The 24,865-nt window shown below is 42.3% G+C and overlaps 1 protein-coding gene across 1 annotated transcript in view; it reads right to left on the bottom strand.

Annotated features, from left to right (window-relative positions):
- Positions 1–12,590: 12,590 nt before the first annotated feature.
- Positions 12,591–24,865, bottom strand: part of TMCO1 (transmembrane and coiled-coil domains 1) — a 39,704-nt gene continuing 27,429 nt past the window's right edge. The window contains exon 7 of the mRNA XM_023247216.2: positions 12,591–13,173. Coding sequence (XP_023102984.1) covers positions 13,075–13,173 — 99 coding nt within the window. The 3' untranslated portion in view covers positions 12,591–13,074. The remainder of the gene's footprint in view (positions 13,174–24,865) is intronic.

Here is a 24,865-nt window from a genome sequence, read left to right as displayed (position 1 = left end):
TCCTTCTGGTAATACCCAGCTAAACACAGCAAGAGGCAGCCACTTCAAACATTCTGGCTCATTCCGACCACCTGCTCTAGAAAGTCCTGGTGCCATAGGAACTGTATCTGCTCAAGTCACCACAGCAATGGTCCTACCACTGTTTTGCCGAACATCAGAGGATACGCCAGCTGGTCAGCCAGTGACACCAGTTCCTAACCTTCTGCTGTGCATCTACGAAGCCAGTGCCTATGTTTTAGGTGTTTATTTTACACAGCACTCCATTCCAAGGGACCAACTTCTGAATTAGTCAGGATATGTGAAACTAGTTTAGTAAACACATCCAAAATGCAATAACTTGAAAGCTGTAGAAATTTATTTACCACTTCCCAAACAGTCCAGAGACACGTAGGTGAGAACATTCAAGATCTGTGGGGCCAGGGTGGGAAGGAGGGGGCTCTGCTCCACACAGTTATTAAAGGATGCAGGATGCCATCTTCAACACATGGGTGCCAAGGCTTTCAGTGTCACCCGGTCAGTCATCCAGAAAAGAGGAAGAGCAAGGAGGTGTAATGATGGATCAGGCATGGAAATGGTTCATATCACTTCTCTTTCCATACCGGTGGGGAGAACTTAGCTGCATGGCCACAGCGAACTGCAGCTCATAGTTAACTAGGAGAGCAAAGTGTGGATTTGGGGAGACAGCTATCCATCCCCACCACAGGTGTTCTATTAGTCAGGGTTCCCAGAGAAGCAGAATCAATAGGAGAGAGAGAGAAAGAGGGAGAGAGAGAGAGAGAGAGAGAGGTTTTAAGGAATTGGCTTACGCAGTTCTGGAGGCTGGCAAGTCTGAAAGTCACAGGTCAGGCTGACAGGCTGGAGATTCAGGTAAGAGTTGATGTTGCAGGGCACCTGGGCGGCTCAGTTGGTTAAGCATCTGACTTTGGCTCAGGTCTGTGATCTCATGGCTCCTGAGTTCGAGTCCCTCATCGGGGCAGCTCAAGCCCCACTTCAGGTGAACATGAGCCCCACTTCTCTTTCTCCCGTCTCTCTCTTGGGGTTCTCTCTCTCTCTCTCTCTCTCTGTGCCCCTCACTCACTTGCCCTCTCTCAAAAACAAAAACAAAAGAGTTGATGTTGCAAGTCTCGAATCCAAATTCTGCAGGGCAGCAAGCTGAAAGCTTGGGAAAGAATTTCTATGTTGTGCCCTTGAGGAATATTCCCTCTTCTTTGGGAAACCTGAGTCTGCTTTTAAGGCCTTCACCTGCCTTGATGAGGTGCTCACCTGCTCCCTTTATACTATGGAGGATCATCTGCTTTACTCAAAGTCTACTGATCGCGCGTGTTTATCACATCTAAGAAATATCTGCACGGCAACTTCTAGACTAGTGTTTGACCCAACCCCCGGGCACCGTAGCCTCGCCAAGCTGACACATAAAATAAACCATCACAGATACACAAGTATTAACAGCGGTTATTTCGGAATAGGCAGTAAAGGAAGGGATAGGAGGACAGCATCAGGGAGAGCCTAGATTTTTGCTGTCTTTATATCTTTATAAACATTTGATTTGGGGGCTGCCAAGTGCAGCAACCATCCGTCACCACACAATGCTCTCACAATACCGTTGACTGTATTCCCTGCGCTGTGCCTTTCATCCCAGTCGACTTCTTCATTCCATAACTGGAAGCCTGTACCTCCCGTTCCCCTTCACCCATTTTGCCCAGCCCCCACCCCTCTCCCCTCTGACAACCAGCCACAGCCTTCTCTACGCTTAACGGATCTGTTTCCGCTGGTGTTCGTTTTGTTCCTTAGATTCCGTATTCAAGTGAAATCATGAGACACTTGTCTTTTACAAAAATACATTTTATTTTTTATAAGTGTTTATCCACTTTCTACGTTTTGAATTGGTATTTCTCCGAAAGGAGATAAAATGTTGTAGACGGATGATGTAAGGCTGGAAAGAAGGTAGACTTTTTGGGAAAAGAAGGATGGGGCCATGCGTAGCTAAGGGCTTGTCAACCCGGGCCTCCTGGTCCCCAGGTGGGAGAGTCAGGGAAACGGCAGCCTCTGCTCGAGAGGGGTGTGCGTCACCACGTGTTATCAGAGAAATGTATGCAATTATATTTATATTTCTGTCACGCAGAAGTATTTAGTTAAAGTGGCATCCTATTATAAAATTGAGGATGTACTCGAGAGTCGGGAAAGAACAGCCTTTGTCGGATGCACAAAAGGCTGCAGAGGACCCGGCGGAGACAATCGTGCAGCAGAAAGAGGGTGACAGAGAGAAGGCAGAGCTAGGCTGGATGGAGACATGTAAACAGGAAGAAAGACACCGAGGTGACCAGCAGGGTGAGGGGGACCCTCCTGGGTCCACTGCTCTCTTTCTCTCCTATTTTGAAGGCTGGTTGTCATGTCAAGGGAGGAACAAAACTGTTTACAGTTTTCGGGTTTTCTTTTTTCATGGAAGGATATTGAAAGGCTTGAGGGGAGGTTCTAGAATTGGAAAATATACCTGCCGTGCATCTGTGAGGCCTCTGTCTTATGCTCCACCGATCCTCTCAGTGTGTGTGGTCCATTCCCACGGCCTCCCTTGCCGGGGACAGCGGGCAGGTGGCTCCAAGAGCAAAGCAGTCCTCCCCCTAACGAGCTCGCAGAGCGCGTTATCGTCACAAGGTGGCGCACGCACACAAGCAGGAGGTTGAGTGGCCCGGGCATAAAAGTTAGAAAAGTAGAAAATGCAAACCCATATAACAAAGAAGGAATTCAAGAATGTGGCTAACGGATTCAAATAGTTGTTGCCTTTTTGAAATCTTCACCACCAAGCTGCTTTTATCCTGTGCCCCAAAACTTGAAGGCTGGGTGGATATTTGTCATGATAGAACTATCCCTGCGCCAGGTGGCAGCAACCAGCAAGATACAAAGAGGCTGACAGCCCAGCGAGGACCTGATTGCCCCGCCCAGGCAGCCCATTTCTACCTTGAATGGCCTCTCCACATCAGCATCCACACTGCCTAATATTCGCAACCTAGGCACAGGCCATTTCTCCCTTTTTCCAGACTTGCAGAGCCCCAATTTTGCTCCAGAGTCTAGCTCACATAACTAGGGCAAATGATGAGTAGACTGAGCCAGCCAGGGTTGTCTTATCCCCCTTGGCATTGGTGGGTCTGGGGATGGGCATGTGACCCAGGTCCAGCCGGTGAGCACCGGAGAGGCATCTCCTAGGAAAAGATTTCCGACTGTTAAAAACATTCATTGCTGTTGGTTAAGCCATTCAGTTTGTGGTACTTTATTACAGGAGCTCTAGTAAACGACCACAGGGAGCCAGTGGAGAGTTTTGAGCAGAAGAGTTACACAATCTGGCTGACTTTTCAAGGAATCTCACATTGTTGCCATGTAACAAAGAGTGCAATCAAATGAACCAGTTAGGATGCAAATGTAATAACCTGGGGGGGAGGTGATGGGGAGCAAGGTGGTAGTCCGGGGAGAGGAAATGAGAAAAGCAAAGCCAAGAGAATACGCTGATTTGATTGGATGTGGGGAGTGTGTGTAAGAACCAAGGGTGCCTGCATCCTGTAAAATTTTTTTAATGTTTATTTACTTTTGAGAGACAGAGAGACACGGCGTGAGCACGGGAGGGGCATTGAGAGAGGGAGACACAGAATCCGCAGCAGGCTCCAGGCTCCGAGCGGTCAGCGCAGAGCCCGACACGGGGCTTGAACTCACGAACCGTGAGATCGTGACCTGAGCCAAAGTCAGAAGCTTAACAGACTGAGCCACCCGGGCGCCCCAGGGTGCCCACATCTTAATGTTCCTCATCTTCAGCTTGTGGAGCCTCTCTTTCTCCTGACTATTTTTATTTTTTTTGTCGACATCTCTGTGTCTGTTTTTCCTTTAAATGATAATGTTCCCCAGAATTTGGTCTTCTTCCTCCACAATCTATAGATTCTCCTTATAGATCACACCCAAACCAATGACTTCAACGTTCACTGGCATTTTGATGACTCCCAGGTCCCTGATTCCATCTTTGATTTCCCTCCTGAGTGCCAGAAACCTAGATCCAGACACATTAGGCATTCCCACCTAGCTATCCCACAAGCTTCTGTTTCTCCCAAAATTGGACTCATTGTTTTCCCCTAGGTGTGCTGCTGTTCCTCCTATATTCCTTTCAGTGTACCTCGGACGTTCAGATGTGGCTTCAGCTTTAGGTGGTTAGACCTAAACAATTGAGTTAGGGCTCAAACAATGTTGTCAGGGTCCCCCTTTCCCCCCACCTCTGCTCTACTTCTGTATGTCTATTGGATTCATTCTCTGCTTCTCTACATTCATCAGAAATGATGGGGAATGGGTCAAGCGTGTACCCTTACAGCTCGCGATCCAAAAGAGTGAGAGGCCTTCTCTCTTCTTTGATCCACCCGTCAAATATCGGAGTAGTTCCTGATTGGTTTTGTTTGGCCCATATGCCCAGTCTGGAGCCCAATCACCGGGGCCAGGAGGATTGGGTACTCTACTTGGCTGGCCTTGGCTCTATGCCCATCTTCAAGGGACGCCGTTTCTGACGTGGCACACTACATGGAGTAGGGGAGCTATGGCTCCCTACAGGAAACTTATCAGAAGAAGGAATCCCGGGCAATGACCGCAGACATATACTCCAGTCACACTGCCAGATTCACAGCGATTCACAGTGATCACTTAGAATAATTAATTTTGGTAACTTGTCTGACAATTCGCTGGACATGTACTTCCCTCACCAGACTGGAACTCATGAAAGTGTGACTGTGTATTTTCAGTGACCCCAGTATCCCGTGCTCAGTAAATATCTGTAGGTGCTTAGTAGGTGCTTAGTAAATATTTGACGAGTGGTTGGCTTCCTAACCCGTCCAAAGGCTTGCCTTTTCTGACCTATGCCCACCCTGCCACCAGAGTGATCGTATAATGTAAATCTGCTTATGTTACTTCTCTGCTTGTAATCACAGGCTTCTTGGAGATTTCAAACTAAATCCCTTAGCTTACCATGAAGACGCCTCATTGCTGGTCAACTCTCCACTTGCCCCTAATGCTCGTCTTTTCCTGCTTCCTGTTCCTCGCCTGCTTACTGTCTTGTTCATTATTCTGTCTCCAGTGCTTTTCTTCCAATCTTTTCTCCGCCAACGCCAAGAAATCCTTCACAATTTGGCTCCTGTCACCTCTTTCAGAAACGTTTCTTGGATCTGTCGGGCAGCCTCCTCTAAGCTCCTAAAACATGTAATGTTCCTAATACTTACCATACTTTGCTGCCCTGTCTATATTCCAAGCTCCTTAAAGGCAAGGGTTTTTATTTGACTAATTTTTTGCTGACCAGTACCCCAAGTCCTCCCCCAAAACAACCAGTGGTTTCTTTCTCTCTGAGTTGCTACCTCCATTGCAATATACAACACAATCATTAGTGTCGCTCATCCTTCTAGAGGATACTATGTATTATTAATCCCTGCACCCAGTATGGTGCTGTTGAGTTGCTCTGACTTGACTAAAATGTCAAATATGGAGTGGAATCACAAAAGAAAGTATTATATATACTTAAGGCACTTTTTAACTTGAAATATCAAATAAATACCCATTTGTTTCTTTAACAATTTTTGTTTGTTTGGGGCGGGGGTGGGGGGTGGGGGAGAGACAGAGCACAAGCTGGGGAGGGGCAGAAAGAGAGGGAGACCCGGAATCCAAAGCAGGATCCAGGCTCCTAGCCATCAGCACAAGGGCTTGAACTAACAAACCGTGAGATCATAACCTGAGCCGAAGTAGGACGCTCAACCTACTGAGCCACCCAGGCACCCCATGTACCTATTTATTCCTGATGGAAATGGCCATGGCCTTTTCCTTCAGTATGAGTCTATTGTTTGGAATCCTATTGGGTTTTTTCTTTGGTTTCTTTGGTTGTTTTGGTTTTGTTTTGATCATGGCTGCCTCATTTATTTCAAAGAATCATTATCTTTCTTTTCCATGCAACCTTTTCTTAGCAGTAATACAACAGAAGCAAACATTTGCAACTCAAAGTTTTTAACAATTGGAAGAATTTAAACAGAATTTGTAATGATGAAAATCCCAAGCTTTATGGTGGATGCTTTCCTCAGGTAGAATGTTCTTAAGTAGGCTCCACACCCAAAGCAGAGCTTGAACTCTCCACGGACTGAGCCACCCAGGCGCCCCGCCTAAGATAAAATGTTTTAAAACCAAAACGTATCATCTTTGATTTCCAGTTTTGGTTTCTTTAATGTGGAATACAAACTGAAACACTAAGAAAGGATATAAAAGGACTGAATATTTGTAAAATTTTGTTACTTTTTTCAGTCTCAGTTATTTCACCCACAAATAAGTCAAAGCAATTATTTTGAACAACTTTTATTGAGTCATTCCAAACCATTGTTTTCATAGATGCAATTGTTTTTGCATTCATATTTCACTAATTTGCATATTTTGTCAATTTATATGATTAAAATGAACAAAACAAATAACGTGCTACAATTTGCCAGCGGGAGCTGAGACGCATAAGCCTGGCTAAGGGCATTCGGTGTGCTGTGGGCATCAGTCAGCATGCTTTGGACGAGAGGACGCTGGATAAGGGAATTTTGAATGGAGTATTAACCGCATTTTCCAGATGAGGCAACCAAGGCTTAGAAAGTTCAGACATTTGCCCATTTTTAATAAGTGATTCATACATGAAAACCTCAAACAGAGATACAGCAAAGGGAAACAACCGAACCATGTAAAGGTCAAAGAAAACTTACGAGGAGGTAATGCTTGAGCTGAGTCTAAAAGGTAATAGAAGCAGGGAGAGAACATTCCAGGCAGAGAAAACAAAGGTAATAAAGTCCAAAACGATTGTGAAAAATAAAGAATTTTCGAAATAAATGTTTGGAGCCCAGGGGCATCAGGTGGGGGGTGCTTGGGGACCCAGACTCCAGGGGCGGGTTCCGTGGCAATTAGTTTAAGTTTACTTAGAGCCACTGGACCACTTTCCTTGGAGAAATTCAACTTCTCAATTTCACAATTAGATTTGTATTTTAGGAAGATTACTGCCAGATGATGGAGGATGGACGGGCCAGGGTAAAGGAGACTCCCTGGGAGGGGGGGTCCGGGGGCCAGAGATAGGAACCTGCAGGAGTCAGTGCTGGCCATGTCCGCACATGGCGTTCTCTTCCCAAAACACCTCCTCGCTTTGCCCAGCAAGTGCGGGCAAAAATAAGGGAGCAAAAATACGTGCTGCTGCTGTTTCTGCCATCCCCACCACTGGCTTAAATACAATTGTTTCTGGCAATATTCTCTACCTACCCACTTGCCATGCATGTGGTGGCTTATGAGTGGGGTTGCAGCCATAAAAGAAGAATGGTGATGGGGAGTTAGGTGCCCCCTCTCTACGGAGGTTAAATATGCTTTTTTGGGCGAGGCTAGAAACCTACTAAAACATTAGATGTCATTTTTATAATTATAAGGTAAAATGAAAAAGCATGCCCTAAAAGTTGAAAAGAAAATCAAATAAATGAATACAAATGTATATCCAGTTGGTGGCATAAACTATTGCACGTAATTTGAAATCTCAGTGGTCTATGAACCCAGAGTGGTATGTATCTTAAAGAATTCCACCCTTGCGAAATAAACCGTAAGAGGCTCTTTACAATAGAGAATAAACTGAGGGTTGATGGAGGGAGGTGGGTGGGGGATGGGACAGACGAGTGAGCGTGGACATTAAGGAGGGCACTTGTGATGAGCACTGGGTGTTGTATATAAGTGATGAATCATTAAGTTCTACCCCCGAAAACAATGTTACACTATATGTTAACCAACTAGAATTTAAATAAAAATTTGAAAAGGAAAAAAAGAAAGAATTCCACCCTTACAAAAAAAAAAAAAAAAAGCTTAAACTATTTCCAGTAATCATATTGATAGAAGTGATATTAGTACTGATATTCTGAGACTTTTGGCAGATATTATAGGATTATGCTAATGAATGACGTGATAGTCTATCATTTCTGGTACTCAAAACTGGAATTCTTAGGATGTGGATAAAAGAGACACAGATTAAAGAAATTAGGTAAAAACTATGAAGCCCTAAATTTAAGTAGGGGGGAGGGCATCGGTATAAATTCATGATGTATTTTATCTTAAAATGACAACAACAAAACATATTACCCACCTTAGTCCACAAAAAAGGCCTAGAAACTGGGGCACCTGGGTGGCTCAGTCGGTTGGGCATCTGACTTCGGCTCAGGTCGTGATCTCGCAGTTCATGGGTTTGAGCCCCAGGTCGGGCTCTGTGCTGACAGCTCGGAGCCTGGAGCCTGCTTCGGATTCTGTGTCTCCCTCTCTCTCTGCTCTTCCCCTGCACACACTCTGTGTGTCTCTCTCAAAAATAAATATTTAAAAAATTAAAAAAAACAAAAAAGCCTAGAAGCCGAGCAACCCAGTTTCAGTGCACAACCTTAGTGCTCTGATTACAGTCTCCAAATACCATTTCCCAGTAAAAAGAACCAGGCCTCTTTGGCGAAAGCGTTGCAGTCAAGTCAGGTAGGAAATGCAAAATGGCTCCAAAACATCTCGTCATATCACTTAGCAAGGAAGCCACTAATGACAACCAGAGTCATGCTAAATGGACCCAGGAGCCAACTTAGAAAGCCTCTTCGTTGGCTAGAAATGGTACGATCTCGGCATTCACGAGAAAAATAATTACAGGGGATTAAAGTGAATCAAATATGTTTAAGTCAATGAACTGCTAAGCACACACACACACACGCACGCACACACGCACACACAGAAATTGTTCACCATAGGATACTAGTGAACAACTCATTTTGAAAATCAGTCTTTTATTCTGCCTTTCCTAAAAAAGTTTACTACTCTGTATGTAACTAACCCATAGATGGAGGGGAAGTTTCTATCTATAGAGGTATTTAATAATAAAATGAAGCGATACTAGAAATTAAAACATCACCATTGTCAATCCCTAATTAATCAATTAATGCATCGAAAGCTAACATCACAAAAAGAGACAACAAGCCATATGTAAAACAGGCATGCAATTAGCAAAATCCAAACTGAGGGACTTTACAGGGTAAACAGCTTAGTTTCTTCTTCAACAAATAAACTGCAAGGGGGGGGGGGGGAACAGTAGGGAGCTACAACATGAGTAGACTCCAAACCCTACGGCATCAGCATCACCTTGGCACCTGTCCGAAGTGCAAATTCTCAAGCTCCACCTCGGACTTAGAGTCAGAAGCTCTGGGGTGGAGCCCAGCAGTCTGTTTTAATAAACCTTGAAGGCGGTTCTGATGCACTCTGGTTGGAAAACTGCTGCACCAGACTGGAAGAAATGTCCATTGTTTATCAACCAATTGCAATACGGTTATCTTATTTGGCCCTTGATTCCGAAAAGACTCAACATTTTTGCCATCTATAGACAACTTATGATACCAAGGAATTATGAATTTTTAGCTATGTAAAATGATACTGAGAGATTTTATACGTGTGTGTGTGTGTGTGTGTGTGTGTGTATGCATGCATGCTTAAAAGTCCTGAAATATTTATGGATAAAAGACAGGATGCCTAGAATTTGCTTCAAAATACCATAGGAGGCAGGCAGGGGTAGACATAAGATTGGCCACGAGCTAATTGTTGAAGTTGAGTAATGGGTATCTCAGAGTTCTTTACTTTTTAAGACTTTTATTTTTAAGATTTTTTTCCATTCTAAAAAGTTTAAAAACTTAAAGGAAAAAGTAAATTAAAAGACTATAACTTAAGCAGAATTAATCCAAAAAAAGAAAGTAACGGCACCTTTACTTGTACTGAAGGGCAGTACTGAAATAATACACAAAATAATTAAGTACAAGTGTACTTAAAAAAAGCCCCACTACATCCTACAATGTGGCAAAATGATTTGATTTGGAGGTAAGGGAATTCTGGGTGCTCATCGACTCAATGATGCCATCGTACGTCCCCGACCCTGCAGAGGATGACTTCTGCAGGAGAAGAGGACCGCAGTCTGGTCAAGGGCACAGGAGTACCTACACACATTTGCTTCCCAGCTTCCAAAGTGACTTAAGATTTTGGAATGCTATCTGTTAACAAATTCAGATTTACCTGCGGTTTTTCAAAGTTTACTGCTTGAGCAGCCTTTTAGGAGTGCAACCTGAGTAGGCAAATGCAGGCATTCGAATGCTCAGTTTTTCCCTAAACTAGAATAGGGACAACTATCCTCTACACAGGCGAAGTAGCCAAATGATACATTTTGAGAGTTGTTCAGAGGCTTCGCTGGCTTGCAATGTCATCTCCAATATTCAGTGATGGCCTGGATCTAGTCATCCAGATGAGTAGTTTTGAAAGTTTTCAGGGCAAGTAATTAAAAGAAAAACACTGTAAGGTTGCATAGCCCTTAATATATCCTCGAATTTACACTCCTGTTACGTGGTAGCTTTATTTCATTTGTAATACATCTACTGAACTCTTTTAGAAACAGGGTGAAGAGAAGGTACTCTCCTTCTTCCTTTTGACCCTTCTTATTCACCCTCTTTCACTGAAATACACTTTTTTCTTTAAAAATTTTTTCTTAAATTTTATTTATTTTTGAGAGAGAGACAGAGCACAAGTGGGGGAGGGGCAGAGAGAGGGAGACACAGAATCCGAAGCAGGCTCCGGGCTCCGAGCTGTCAGCACAGAACCCGACACGGGGCTCGAACCCACGAACTGTGAGATCATGGCCTGAGCCGAAGTCAGTTGCTTAACCGACTGAACCACCCAGGCGCTCCTGAAATACACTTTTTGATTAGAAAGCCCTACTATCAAAACCTAAGGAGGTGGGTGGTAGGACGGACTACATACTCTCACTTTACAAAGGCATTGACAGAATTTTCTGTGTGGCTCCTTCTCCTCTTATGCTTTATTCTAGAGAGCCAGTCATTTTTGTCATCATTGTTATCATCATCATCATCGTCTTCATGATCGTTCTTTTAATTATCATTTTCCCAGAATAGTCCATGGCATTCTGGCCATTAAGAAATCATCGCCATTATCCTTATCAGTCAGTCCTTCTGAGAAGAGTAACCTAGAAATAAAGATTTCTGTTCCATTTCATCTGCTTGAGCTTTTTCTGTTTCCCGCATCAAGGAAACAAGAGCAAGAATGACAAAAAAATCCCCAACTTCGGCGCCCATAATCTCTAGCGGAAGAGAGAAGAGCTGAGGGGAGAGAATCAGCATAACCTGTGGGGAGGCACCGGAGAGCCCGGCTTAACTTCAGACGGCCTCGGTTCAAATCCCAACTCTGCCACTCACTAGCTGAGTAATGTTGAGCAAGTGACTTAACCTCTCCTGCCTCGATTTCTCCATCTGTTAAATGAGGATAAGGGGGCACCTGGGTGGCTCGGTCAGTTGAGCATCCCATTCCTGATTTGGGCTCAGGTCGTGATCTCGCGGTTTGTGGGATCTGGTCCCGGGTTGGGCTCTGTACTGACAGCATGGAGCCTGCTTGGGATTCTCTTTTCCCTCGCTCTCTGCCCTTCCCCCTCTCTCAAAGAAATGTTTTAAAAAATGAGGGTAGGAACAGTGATTACCTTATGGGATCGTCTTGAAATAATTCTTAATTAGATAATCCATAAAACACTGAAGTTTATCCACATCTTTGATCAATTTCTGTGTTGACCGTTGTATCTTACATCCCACACCTTCCTCTTGGTGTCCTTTTTTGTCCTGGAAATGTATCCATATCTATATATTGTTAAATAAGCAAGTTCTACGCACAACGTGGGGCTCGAACTCACGACCGCAAGACCAAGGGTCATATGCTCCGCTGACTGAGCCAGCCGGATGCCCCCAAAATATATCCTTTAATAATTCAATTATCTTGGATTTTGTAGCTCTGACAATACTGCCTCCCAGTTTTGCTTCCAACTGTTGGTTTAGTCGCACATAAAATTCTGGGTTGATAAGTATTTTCCTCAGCTTTGAAGATACTGCCCCACTGTCTTCTGGGTTTTATGCCATTGCGAAGTTTGCTATCGGTTTAACAGTCGTTACTTTGCAAATAACCCGTCTTTTCTCACTGGTTGAGCATGTGCATTAAGGAGACTACCGATAAGTGACCGGACTTCTCCCTCCACACAAGATTTCCGATTCCACGGACCGCGCGGGGGATGACCACGGTCAAAGCGCCCTCTCCTCTTTTACGAAGGAGTACGGCAGGAACTAAAGGCTGTTGTGACCAAAAGGAAGCTCTGTAAGATCGCCTACATGTAACCCTAACCCTGCCTCGGGGGAGGACGAGGAGTGCCATCCCAAGGATCCAGAAGGCCGCACAAGGGCATCAAGGGAAGTGCCGAGGACCCTCGTTTTTATACTCTCATGAGCTACTTCTTTCCTTCTCCTCATGCTTTCCGCTTTCCACTTTCCACTTTCCACTTCCCGCGATAGGACAGTCGTGTGTTTTGAGCTTTTTAGGCACACAGAATCTGAAGCAGGCCCCAGGCTCTGATAAAGTAGTACATTTGAAAAGTTTTAGTTTAGCCCTTCCTGGCTAATGTTTATGTTCAGATTACTAAAAACATGACTCCAGGAATATGGTACAAAACAGATCTCTCCTTGTAGATGAAATAGCTAACATTTTGGCCTCTTTATTGATCTTAGGTCATATATTTGGCTTGGGAAAAAATGCACAACAAATAGTTCCAATGAAGAGTAATACAAACTAACTTCTCCTTCCAGATCGCTAAATGCTCCGGGGAGCCAACTTCCACGGTATACGGCACACAGCACAGACTTGAGAGTCGGTTCCACGGAACGCATTGGTGTAAGCCAAAAAGAAAGATGCTATTTGTTTCTTATTACGTAGACTTCACCTGAACTTATCTAATCAACAAACTTTTTTTTTTTTTTTTTAATTTATCTGTGACTGAAAGTACTATCATGTTTGGTGGGTGCCATTCTCTTTAGAATCATATCCAAAAAGTCTAGAAATAACTCAGAATCAGAAAGTGGCCCAAGTGCTAAGTCTGTCGATGGCTCTTGCTACAAAATAGCTGCAGTCTAATTTGAATGTTTAAAAAGAATGACAGGAATTATAGGGCTCTTCTTGATTTCAAGAGAACTTCCCAGAAGGAGGCGGAGGACCCAGAAATCCACCTGCCTGCTTGGTGGCAGCTCGTGAAGGGGCAAGGCCAAGAATCTTCTGGATGTTCTGTGAAGAAAACAGAATTAAAACTGGGTTTGAATATGAGATGTAGACAAGAGTATTTTACATGGATCACGTATGAAGAGAGGCCACGTAAATTAAAAGTACCATTATGACCTAAAATAGGACAATTATTACTGTGTTATTTTTAAAAAGGCCTACGACATGATGGGAGTTCATACAACAATTAAAGTACTGCCACCTAACGGGAACTTGGTCTACAGCCAAAGAGTGGATTTTTTCAAGTGAAGAATCATTAAAAGAGGTAATCTCTCTTTCAACATGAACCATATAAAACACATTCATTAGCTGTTTCTTGTAGCAAGGCCTTTTCTTTGAATACGAATCATCAGCTGGAGTTAGTCATTACTGCACCGTCTAAAGCTGGAACCGAGATGTTAAATTTCAGTTTTATTAAAGTGATAAGGGCACTTAGGTTCCTGCAAAGCAATCTGAGTCCAGAGTCCTCCTAGATTTCCAGCACCTCCCTTCATCTTTTCCACGTGTTCCATTGCATCTAATTCAATGGCTTTTTTAATGTTTATTTATTGTTGAGAGACAGAGAGATACAAGCGTGAGCAAGGGAAGGGCAGAGTGGGGGACACACAGCATCCGAAGCAGGCTCCAGGCTCTGAGCTGTCAGCACAGAGCCCGATGTGGGGCTCGAACCCACGAACCGTGAGATCATGACCTGAGCCGAAGTCGGTCGTCTAACCAACTAAGCCACCCAGGCGCCCCAAATTCAACAGTTTTTTTAATTCACCTTCATTAAACTAGTTCTCATAAAAATAACTATTTTTATACTCACATTTTATAAGGTACTATAACATTAAATTAAATTACATAAATACAGCGACAAGTAAAACCAGCATAAACTGTTTTGGGATAAATACAGGCTCTTGAAAAAGCAATGACTCACCTGGTAGAAGCAGACAGGCGTGGGCGTACTAGAGAGCAACCACGAGGGGGGAGTGTGATGTGGGGATTACATGCTATGCTTCAAAGAGGGAAGTGAGAGGGTTTATGAGTGTGGAGAGCTTCAGTAAAGGTCAGGTGTTAAGATTTCACACAGCATTTCTAAGACAGAAAAACCTTAAAGATCATCTACGTTTTCTTGGTCTCATTTTGTATTTGAGGAACTCCAATGAAAACTTAAAAAGGTACGATTGTTTGTCCAAAGTTACGAAGGTAAATGAAGAGCAGAGTTAGAATTAAAACTCACGTGTCTTGATTCTTAATCGGATGGATTCTCTTACACAGTACATCCAGTACATCCTATACTAACAGTTCCCGTCTTCAGAACAAGCGCCACCCCACGGGAAGGCAGGTTAGCATGTGTATATCCATTCACTCAATAGTTATCGAGCACCTACTGTCCATAAGCACCATGAGGATACCCATGAACCGTGAGATCATGACCTGAGCCAAAATCAAGAGTTGGACGCTTAATCGACGGAGCCACCCAGGCGTGCCTGATGCCCTTTAAATTACAGGTTAACTATAATTTACAGAAGACAACTGACAGGAAAATAGGAAATATTTTGAAGCGTAGACTGTTGACAGTCTCATTTATGAAATAAAAACATATAAATGACTACTGGACATAAGTCCACTGCTCTAGATGGGGAAGAGCTCAAACAGCAACAAGAACGTTAGAACGGAGGCACTTTAGTAGCCAAGGCTGAGGTTCATGGAAGCTCTATACTTTGTTCTCCTTGTGGCTCTTGTCACAGGCTTCCTTTGGGAACACTAAATTAGGTTTATCAATGTTACATTACTCAAGTATTTGTATTTTAATGTAAATGCTCTGTATTTACTGAATGCAATCTTATCCTTTAGTGAAAATTTTTAAAAAAATTTTAACGTTTATTTTTCAGAGAGAGAGAAAGAGCATGATCAAGGGAGGGGTAGAGAGAGAGGGGGATACAGAACCCGAAGCAGGCTCTAGGCTCTGAGCTGTCAGCACAGAGCCCGATGTGGGGCTCGAACCCACGAACCACGAGATCATGACCTGAGTTGAAGTCAGAAGCTTAACCCACTGAGCCACCCAGGCATCCCTCCTTTAGTGAACTTCTAAATAACCTGTTCAAATTCCTATAGTCTCACAAATGAGCCCAGGTCTTATCATGGTTTTTCTTAGATAAAAATTTCTCTGTCTCCTGACCCATGAAGTCTTTTCCTTGAAAACACATGTAGGAACTAAGTGATGGTCTTGCGACAAATGACCTAAGAAAAAGAGTAGAGGTCACCATTCTCTCCACCATAGTAATAACATCCAACACTCTTATGCACTTTAAAGTTTACAAATAGGGGGCGCCTGGGTGGCTCAGTTGGTTAAGCATCTGACTGTTGATTTCAGCTCAGGTCATGATCTCACTGCTCATGAGATCAAGCCCCACGTTGGGCTCGCAGAGCCTGCTTGGGATTCTCTCTCCCTATGTGCCTTCCCCTGCTCTCTATCAAAATAAACAAATAAACTTAAACACACACACACACACACACACACACACACACACACACACACACACACATTTGGAGGGCCTGGGTGGCTCAGTCGGTTAGGTGTGTGACTTCAGCTCAGGTCACGATATCACAGTTCGTGAGTTTGAGCCCCGCATTGGGTTTTGTGCTGACAGCTCATAGCCTGGAGCCTGCTTCGAATTCTTGTGTCTCTGCCCTTTCCCTGCTCATGCTCGCTCTCTCTCTCTCTCAGAATAAACATTAAAAAAAAATTTTTTTTTAAAGTACATAAATTCAAACCCATAGAATGTATACACCAAGAGTGAGCCCCGATGTAAATCACGGACTTTGGGTGATAATGAAGTGTTGCTGTAGGTTCACTGACTGGAACGAATGTACCAGTCTGGTGCTAGGGGGTGACACTGGGGGAGACTGAACATATGTGGGGACAGGGACTATATGGGAAGTCCCTGCACCTTCCATTCAGTTTTGCTGTGAACCTAAAACTGCTCTAAAAAATAGTCTATAAAAAAATGCATGTAAAGACTATAAAAATATATGGACACATAACAATAGTTTATACCCCTTTCTCATTGCTTGCCTCCCAACTTTTTGAAACATTGCTAACAGGATAACCTAAAATAAAGACAAGTATTTCTGCAGCTCTGTCTCACAGTGCCAGGCATTGTTCTCATTCAATCCCCCAACCAGGCGGTGAGGTGGGCTTATTATCCTCACATGCAGATGAAGAATAATTCGACTGCCAGGCCGTGACTCAGCAAATGCTTACTGAGTGCGACCCTGTGCAGCAGATAGTTTTCCCTATATTATCTCCTTTCTATCTTTCAACAACCTCATCCTGACTCGACCTGACTGCTTTCCTCTAATCTCCTTTTTTTCCCTTTCTTTCTTTCTTTTTTTTTTTTAAGTGGGGCTTGAACTCACGACCCCAAGATCAAGAGTCGGATGCTCTACTGACTGAGCAGCTGGGCGCCCCTTTCCTACATCTCTTAATTCGCCTATTTTTCGGGCCTTCTGAATTTGTAAGACTAGTTTAGAAATACTCACTTTGCTAAAAGACAAAAGTTTTAATATATTATGAAGATGATATGGAAGAACACAACACACATGCAAAATAGAATACGATTTGGTAAGCTTATAGAAAAACATAAAACGATTTTGAATTTCTGTCCAGTCCTGTGTCATAAATAGGGTAACAACTGAGGAGTGTATGTCAGAAGGGAAAAACAAAGGAAAAACGTTTTCCCATAATCATGCCTTTTATTGGCAGGAAACCCAGAAAAATACCATTACAGGATTTGCGTTCCTTCCTCTTTGTAAAGGATAAGAGCCGGTGATCAAGAAAAGGAAGTTGTTGGTTGCTAACTGGATATTTTGGGAAGACCCAGGTCACTAGCCATAAAGACATTCAGCTAAATGTTATTTCTTAGTCATTTAGCTAAAATAACTCAGCCATGGCAATCCTTAGTTTATTCTTTGTTAGTTTCTCTGGCATCAAGCAAACAGCCTTCACTTCCAATTGATGATAATGTCTCATCAAGTTCCCATAACATATTCTTTACTAAATCCACAAAGCGGTGTGAAAATCCAATCACATCAAATGGCCCAACCCAGCAGCCCCACAGTTTTCACATTACATCTAAGTAAACTGTTTGGGGGGCACCTGGGTGGCTCAGTGGTTAAGGTGGCTTAGTCGGTTAAGTGGTTAAGTTAAGCATCTGACTCTTGATTTCAGCTCGGGTCACAATCTCATGGGTTTGTGAGTTCAAGCCCCCAGTCAGACTCCATACTGTCACTGCAGAGCCTGCTTGGGATTCTCTCTCTCCACCCCTCCCTGTTGTCTCTTAAAATAAATAAATATGCTTCAATAAGCTGTTTGGGAGAAAGGATGTAAAGATGAAATATTTACTGAAGACAATGACAGTACGCTGGGGTACCTGAGATGCACTGTTGGGTCAGCAGTCAGAAGACCTGAGTTCCAGTACTGGCAACCCAGGCAAAAAACAACAGGCAGTGTCTCCTCACCTTTCCAGATCTCAGCTGCCCTCCCCCCTTGAAAGACGCGGGATGGCCAGATCAATCATTTTCAACCCTTTCATCCTTTCTTTAAACAAAATCTCATGAAAGAAACCCACTACAGAAAACAGATAAAATACTGAAGGGACCTGAAGCCTCCTGCTGGAACTTTCAAGCTTCTTCACCAAGCACCTTCAAGGAGCCCAAGTCCCCTGTCGCTCTAGCATTCTAGAACGTGACTATGTTGTAACAAATTATAATGCAGATTTGCACACATTTCTTGCAAAGTGGAAATCGAAATTCTGAAAGAAACATGAGCACATCAAATCTGCACTATAGTGATGTCACTTCCTTTGTAATACTGAATGAATATTTTCTGTCCTAAGTTGTCTAAAGGCCTTGCTGGTGATAAAAGTCTTTTTTTTTTTTTGAGGGGGTGGAGGTACGTCAGACAATCAAGTGACAATCCTAATCTCTCTCTCTTATAACCATCCTTCCAATGAACACTTGCCTAGATCTCTTGTTTAGCCCTTTATTTGAGGAGCAGTCAAGGAGAATGTTCTGAATTTTAGTTTAGTGCCGGAAGACAAGATGTATGTTTGTATGTTACAGATGTATAAACGGATGTATGTATGTATGTATTTTTAATCTTATAATGGATAGGAAGATGCGGCTGGCACTGGGTGGGGTATCTAAGACTCAGAATTAAACTGAAGCCTTACTCATTTTTAAAACCAAAAAACAGGGATTAGTGCAACCATAGCAGCTAATGATAATAGTGAGAGGATCCTGGAAAACAGCTAACAGAGGAGTTCAAAACTACACTGAAACTCTGCCCACATCTCTTAAACTATGCGTGCACTAGACAGCCTTCAAGCAGCCCAGATGAGACTAACATAGCAGAGATCTCAGGTACAGCCGACCACAGAGGAGAGTTCAGAGTGTGAATGCCAAGTTAATTGCCTGCTTAACTAAAAGACTCACCACTCTTTCAAAGAATCATAGAATCCAGAGTCTATACAATCTATCAGAACAATGTCTAAGATACAATCCAAAATAATTAAATATACCAACAAACGAGAAACTTAGCCCATACTTAAGAGAGCAGGCAACAGAGTCCAACCTTCAGATTATCCAAATGTTGAAATTAGTAGATAAGGTTTTTATTTTAAAGTAACTAAATAACTATGCCTACAAGCATAAAATATGCTCATAATAATAAATGAACAAATAGGAAATCTCAGCAGGGAAAAAGGATCACAAAAAAAGAACCAAATGGATATTGCGGAACTAAAAAAAATATTGTCAAAATTTAAAAACCATTGTATGGGGGGGCACCTGGGGTGGCTTAGTCAGTTAAGCATCCGACTCTCGGTTTCGGCTCAGGTTATGGTCTCACAGTTTTGTGGGTTCGAGCCCTGCATCGGGCTCTGTGCTGGCAGTGCACAGTCTGCTTGGGATTCGCCCTCTCACCCTCTCTGTCTACCCCTTCCCCACTCATGCTATCAAAATAAACTTAAAAATTAAAAAAAAAAATTAAAAATCATTGTATGGATTTAAGGTTAATTCAGATTAGGGATGACAGAGGATCAGTAAACTTGAAGACAAATGAAGAGAAATTATCCTGTTTAAAGAACAGAGAGGAAAACATTTTTAAAAATTGAACAGAGCCTCAGTGTCCTCCTAGACAATACTGAAAAAACAGACAAACATATAAGACACTGGAATCACAGAAGAAGAGGGAAGGAATGGGCAGGAAAAACAACTGTAGCACGATCAAGAAAAAAAGAATTAATACCGTAGGCACATCCAATCAAACTGCTGAAAAACCAAACATAAAAAAAAAAAAAAAAAAATCTAAAAGCAGCCAGAGAAAAATGACACATTACCTACAGGGAAAAAAAGATACGAAGGACTTTTCATCAGAAACAATGAAGGCCAGAAGACAGGGGAAGGGCATTTTAAAAAGCTGAAAGGATTAAAGCAAACAAAACCCCTAGTCAACCCAGAATTCCATATCCAGTGAAAATATCCTTGAAGAATATAGATAAAAGTATTTTCAGATAAACGAAGATTAAGAGAATTTGTTGCCAGGAGACTTGCACTGTAAACACGATAAAAAAAAAAAAAAGCAAAACAAAACAAACAAAACAAAAGACAAACCCCAGAAAAACAAAGGAATCACTCGATGCTGTACTGTGAGGTACAGGTAGTAAGCAGGGGCACGCCTCTTCTCCTGTTACATCCCACCAACGATTCTGCACTCGCTTGTATTCACTTGTACAGTCTTGTATTCACTGTACACGTTCAAGCCTCCGTGCTGTTCCTCACACTACTTCCGATGCCGAGAACGCTCTGTTAAGACTGGAAAGCCCCTACTCGTCCTTCAAGATACAACAAAATGGCCCCTCTGTATAAACTCTTACTTTCATCCCTTAGCCATTTGGCTTCCATAGCATGGTCTTCCCTCCGATACCATTTTGCACGTGAACACACAGGCAAAGGGCATCAATCATACTCTATTACTTATGGATCTATCTCTCCACAGAGAGTATGAGTTTCACAAGGGTAGAGACCACTGCTTTTTACCCTGTATTCTCAGCATCACAGAATTCCTGGCATAGCATAAAGACTTGAGTCAATCTTCAGCAAGACAGGCGATATTCTAAATAAAGCCTTGAACTCCAGCACTGAAACAATTCGCAGAGATCAGAGTAAGATAATGCCTGAATAATCTGTTCTTCTCACGTACTAGCTATCATTTTCTAAACCTCATGCATTCTCTGATTTTAAGTTAAGTGCTAAAAATGAAAATACCCTGCTTGTAGATGAGCTATACTGACATTAATGAATTGAGCTCCAAGTCCTGAAGTGACATATGTTAATGATGTGGTACAGGACATGGCAGGCATCTGGTCTTCTCATTTTGATGACTTTAAGATATACTGACAAGACATAATTAGAACCTGTTTTTATACATTCACAAGGCATATCAAAATTCTTTGCCCCAGGAAAGCCAAGGGTGAAAAAAAATAAAATATGCTTATTTTTATCTCTCTCCTGAGCACACAGCTGTTCAAAGAGACCGTGACAAATTCTCACCGATACTTTTCCAGATAATAGTCGCACATACATAAAGTAATATATTAAGATATGGGTGACAAAAGAAAAAAGATAAAACTCTTTCTTCCATTCTTCCTCAGAACAACTAATCCTTTTTGCTTTCAAAGAAAGGGAATTCTATTCATAGGTTTTATAGTCACATAAATTCATAAGAATCGACCATTTCCCCTTAGCTGTTTACCAGGTAAAGTTGCTTGAGTTTTTATTGATTTAGAGAACTTTTTTAATAAAGGAGATCACTATTTATGTCATCTATTACTGACTCATACTAACAAGAAAATTTAAAAAGCAATTAAGGAAATTTCCTCCTATTCTTGAATTCCATCACCACCCTGGACTAACTTAACACCTCCGATGGGAGCTGGCAGACCTACCATTTCCGCTGCTACAAACTCACACAAAGGAAACAGCTGCGGTGTGAAGGTCAAGGCAGCTAAGCACTAATCACTAAACGTTAAGGAATGTTAAAAAGGGGGAAAGATAAAATGAGAAAAATTAATTAGATTTATTTTCAGTTAATGACATACCACCCTGTTTCAATCTTTAAAAAGCAACTTTGTCCTATCTGGGCCGCGAAACAAATACTAAGTTTAAAAAATACCCCAAAGGAAAAAAATACCCCAAAGGAGGGGGTACTTTTTTTTTTTAAATGTCACCCTAAGAACTGCTAACACTGTATATTACTGTCTTGTGATCATCATAACATGGTGAGATGGTACACTCGCCCCCATTTCACCTTTGTGGAAAGACTCAGAGAGGTTCTAGGACTTTCCCGAGGACACTCGGCTAGTTAAGTGTCAGCAAGACTCAAAACCTGGTGCTTTACTTCCAAAAGCTGTATCTCCTCAACCTTATGTTGTCTTCCTCCTCTCTCCCCATCATTTCAAAGTTTCTCAAGTAGGAATGGGTCTTAAAATCTATTACATTATCAGTATAGTATTACTTCCACTTTTCCTTGAAAGCTCTTAAGTCAATGGTGAATCATCCTACTATGGGAAAAAATCAGTAATAGCTGAAAACCAGATTCACAAATATTTATGTGAACTAGCAATACATCATAAAATTGTGTTAGTTTAGGTTCAAAGTTCAATCATTGTTCAATCTGCTTCTACTCTGAATGACTAGTATAATGGAATTAATTTTAGGGGCACCTGGGTGGCTCAGCTGGTCAAGCGGCCGACTTCAGCTCAGGTCACGATCCCATGGTTTGTGAGTGCGAGCCCCATGTCAGGTTCTCTGCTGTCAGCGCAGAGCCTGCTTCGGATCCTCTGTCTCCCTCTTTCTGTGCCCCACCCCCCAACCACCCCGCTCACTCTCTCTCTCTCTCCCTCTCTGAGATAAACACTGATAAAAAAGAAAAAAATAATTTTAAATGTACTTTTACACCTCCATATTTGATAATGATTTTAAGTGAAGCTATAGTTGGAAAAATTAACCTTTTAATTTCAAAAGAAACAGAAGTTCCATGACAGCAAGCACCATAATTATACGTCAATTTTGTTTCAAAGTGTATACTGAGCACCCGGCATGGAGCCTGATACATATCCATGCTCCATTTTGTTGAATGAATAAATGAACAAACAGAATCTACCAAGGAATTGTTACTAATGTGATAATAATCTCTTAAGGATGGGGGGGACATGACTGAAGCAGACAGGCACCTGTGATTCAGCCTTGTATTACAGTAAACCTCCATTATAAAAAGGAGTGCACACTGTCATGAAGGGAACAGAGCTGGTTGTTTGAATTATACCATCACTCACATGTAGTAAAGTGGATTCTGGTTAACACTGTAGAGATGTTATTAGCTGACAAGTGTAAATGTAGTCATAATCTTTCACAACTAAAAGACTTTAAAAACATAAATGCAGGAAAACCCATGGTAAATGTATCTAATCACTTCAGCAATTAAACTGTTGACACTTTAAAGGCACTAATAACAGAAATGTTTCTCATTCTCCTAGATGCTATATTCTAGTTTACTATTGTAAGAAGACTTCCCTGTTAAAACCAGCAAGGCCATAAGTGCTGATGGAGGAAACGTGCATAAAACACACATTGTTTTTACACGTTTAGCATAAAATTGACCTTGAGTGAATGAAATTGTGGTTTCACTCACTGAAACAAAAACATGAAAAATTACTTGAATCTGTTAATGAATGGTCTCAAGTTGGTAGTGAATTGAAGCCTTAAGACTACCAGCACTGGGTAAAATGACGCAGTAGCTGTGAACACCAGCTGGCGATTCCACAAAAAATTAAACGTCAAATTGCCTTATGACCCAGCGATTCTACTTCTGGGATTAGAGCCCAAAAGACGTAAAAGGAGAAACTCAAACAGACATCGACACACCGTGTTCACAGCAGCGTCACAACAGCAAAACGGCGGGAGCAGCCCAACTGACAGGTGAGCGGACACACAAAACGTGGTTCACACATACAACGAAATATTACTTGGCCTTAGAAAAGGAAGTGCCGACCCACGCTCCAGTGTGGATACACTTGAGAACATGCTAGTCACAAAAGAACCACCATCGTAGGAGTCTACTTACACGAGATCAAACCCACAAACACGAGTAGTCACATTCAGAGGGAGAGAGAAGGCAGAAGGGTGGGTGCCAGGGATCGGAGGTAATGGAGATGCTTGTAGAGCAACGTAAATGTGCTTCATGTCACAGAACTGCACAGCTGAAAATAGCTAAATAGTGAATTCTGTGTTACGTCTATTTTAACACAATCAATAAGAAAGATTAACAGCACTGGAATCACTGAACATAGGAAACCAGAGAGTAGTGTCTGGACCTCAGAGAGGACTGCCTTGAGAATCCTGCAAGACTCCACTGCTGCCACAGGCAGTCGCCCTGACAAGTTGAAAGCCCTGACACTCAGTAGGCGTGACAGAGACGTCTGGCCTACTCCTCCACATTCTTCTCCTCTAGGGGTTCAGATCACGCTGCTTAGCCGGCCCCAGGACACTGGCACATTTCAGAAGACCTCTTATCTGAACAAGGTGTGAAGGAAGGAGGAGCGTCTCCACTCACACACTTGTCACTGGGACTGAACAGACTTTCCAATTTCAAAGACGGATTTCGAGAGCTCTAGAGAAAACACTACTAGGCTGCTGGCCGGGACTTATATTCAAGTCCAATCGTTCACCTCACTGCATTCTTTTGGCTCTCTGGCTTCTTAGTCTTGGAAAAAAAAGAAGTAGGCAAACTGTGATCTCAAATGAATCCATGCTTTTGCGTTCTCCTTCTTCAAAATCACATAATAGCTGGCCAAGTAGAAGAGCGCAAAGAAAGAAGAAGGTAACTATGAACTCCAGATGGGCTGGCTCATCATTTAAATGCAAAACTTGAAACCAAAAAAGCACCAACAGAAAAGGAGGATGAATTTCCTGGTAACTTTAGAGTGGAAAAGAACTTTCTAACCATAACTCAAAATCCAAAAGCCACAAAAGACAGACAAATCTGATCTAAAAGGAAAAACTAAAATCCAGCGAGCAAATAAAATTCTGTGTGGCAAAAACCACTATAAGTAAAACCGGAACACAAACGACAAGTTGGAAAAGTTATGTGCAACTTAGAGCACACAGAGAGGGCGAATGTCCCCAAGTTAAGAGCTAAAATTCAGAAAAAGACCAACAACCCGTCAGAGAAATAGGCGAAAGGCATACATGGTCTGTCGCCACCATGGAAAGGAAAGAATATATGAAGAGCCTTAGACAAACAGAGATGCTCAATCCAAAATGCAAGTTAAAACTACGGGGAAGCAATTCTTATCCATCAGACTGATAAAAACTCAAAAGCAATTTCTGCTGGTGAGGCTGGCAGAAACGCATTTTCCTACCTTGCTCTTGGGAGTAAAAAATGGTGTAACCCCAACTTGCCAAATTTACAAGTTTATATTTCTGTGTAGCACCTACTGTTTAACATATACTTTTCAGATGTATACTATGTAGCATAAATAGGTACTTTAAGATACATGCAGACAATTGAGAACTTACTACCTTGGAACAGTTGGAAAGGGAAGAAGAAAATAGATAAAAATAACAAATAGACCAAACAAAAACTCCTATA

This window comes from Felis catus, chromosome F1 (assembly GCF_018350175.1).
Source record: "Felis catus isolate Fca126 chromosome F1, F.catus_Fca126_mat1.0, whole genome shotgun sequence".
NCBI lineage: Eukaryota > Metazoa > Chordata > Mammalia > Carnivora > Felidae > Felis > Felis catus.
This window is presented reverse-complemented; position numbering and strand designations above follow the sequence as displayed.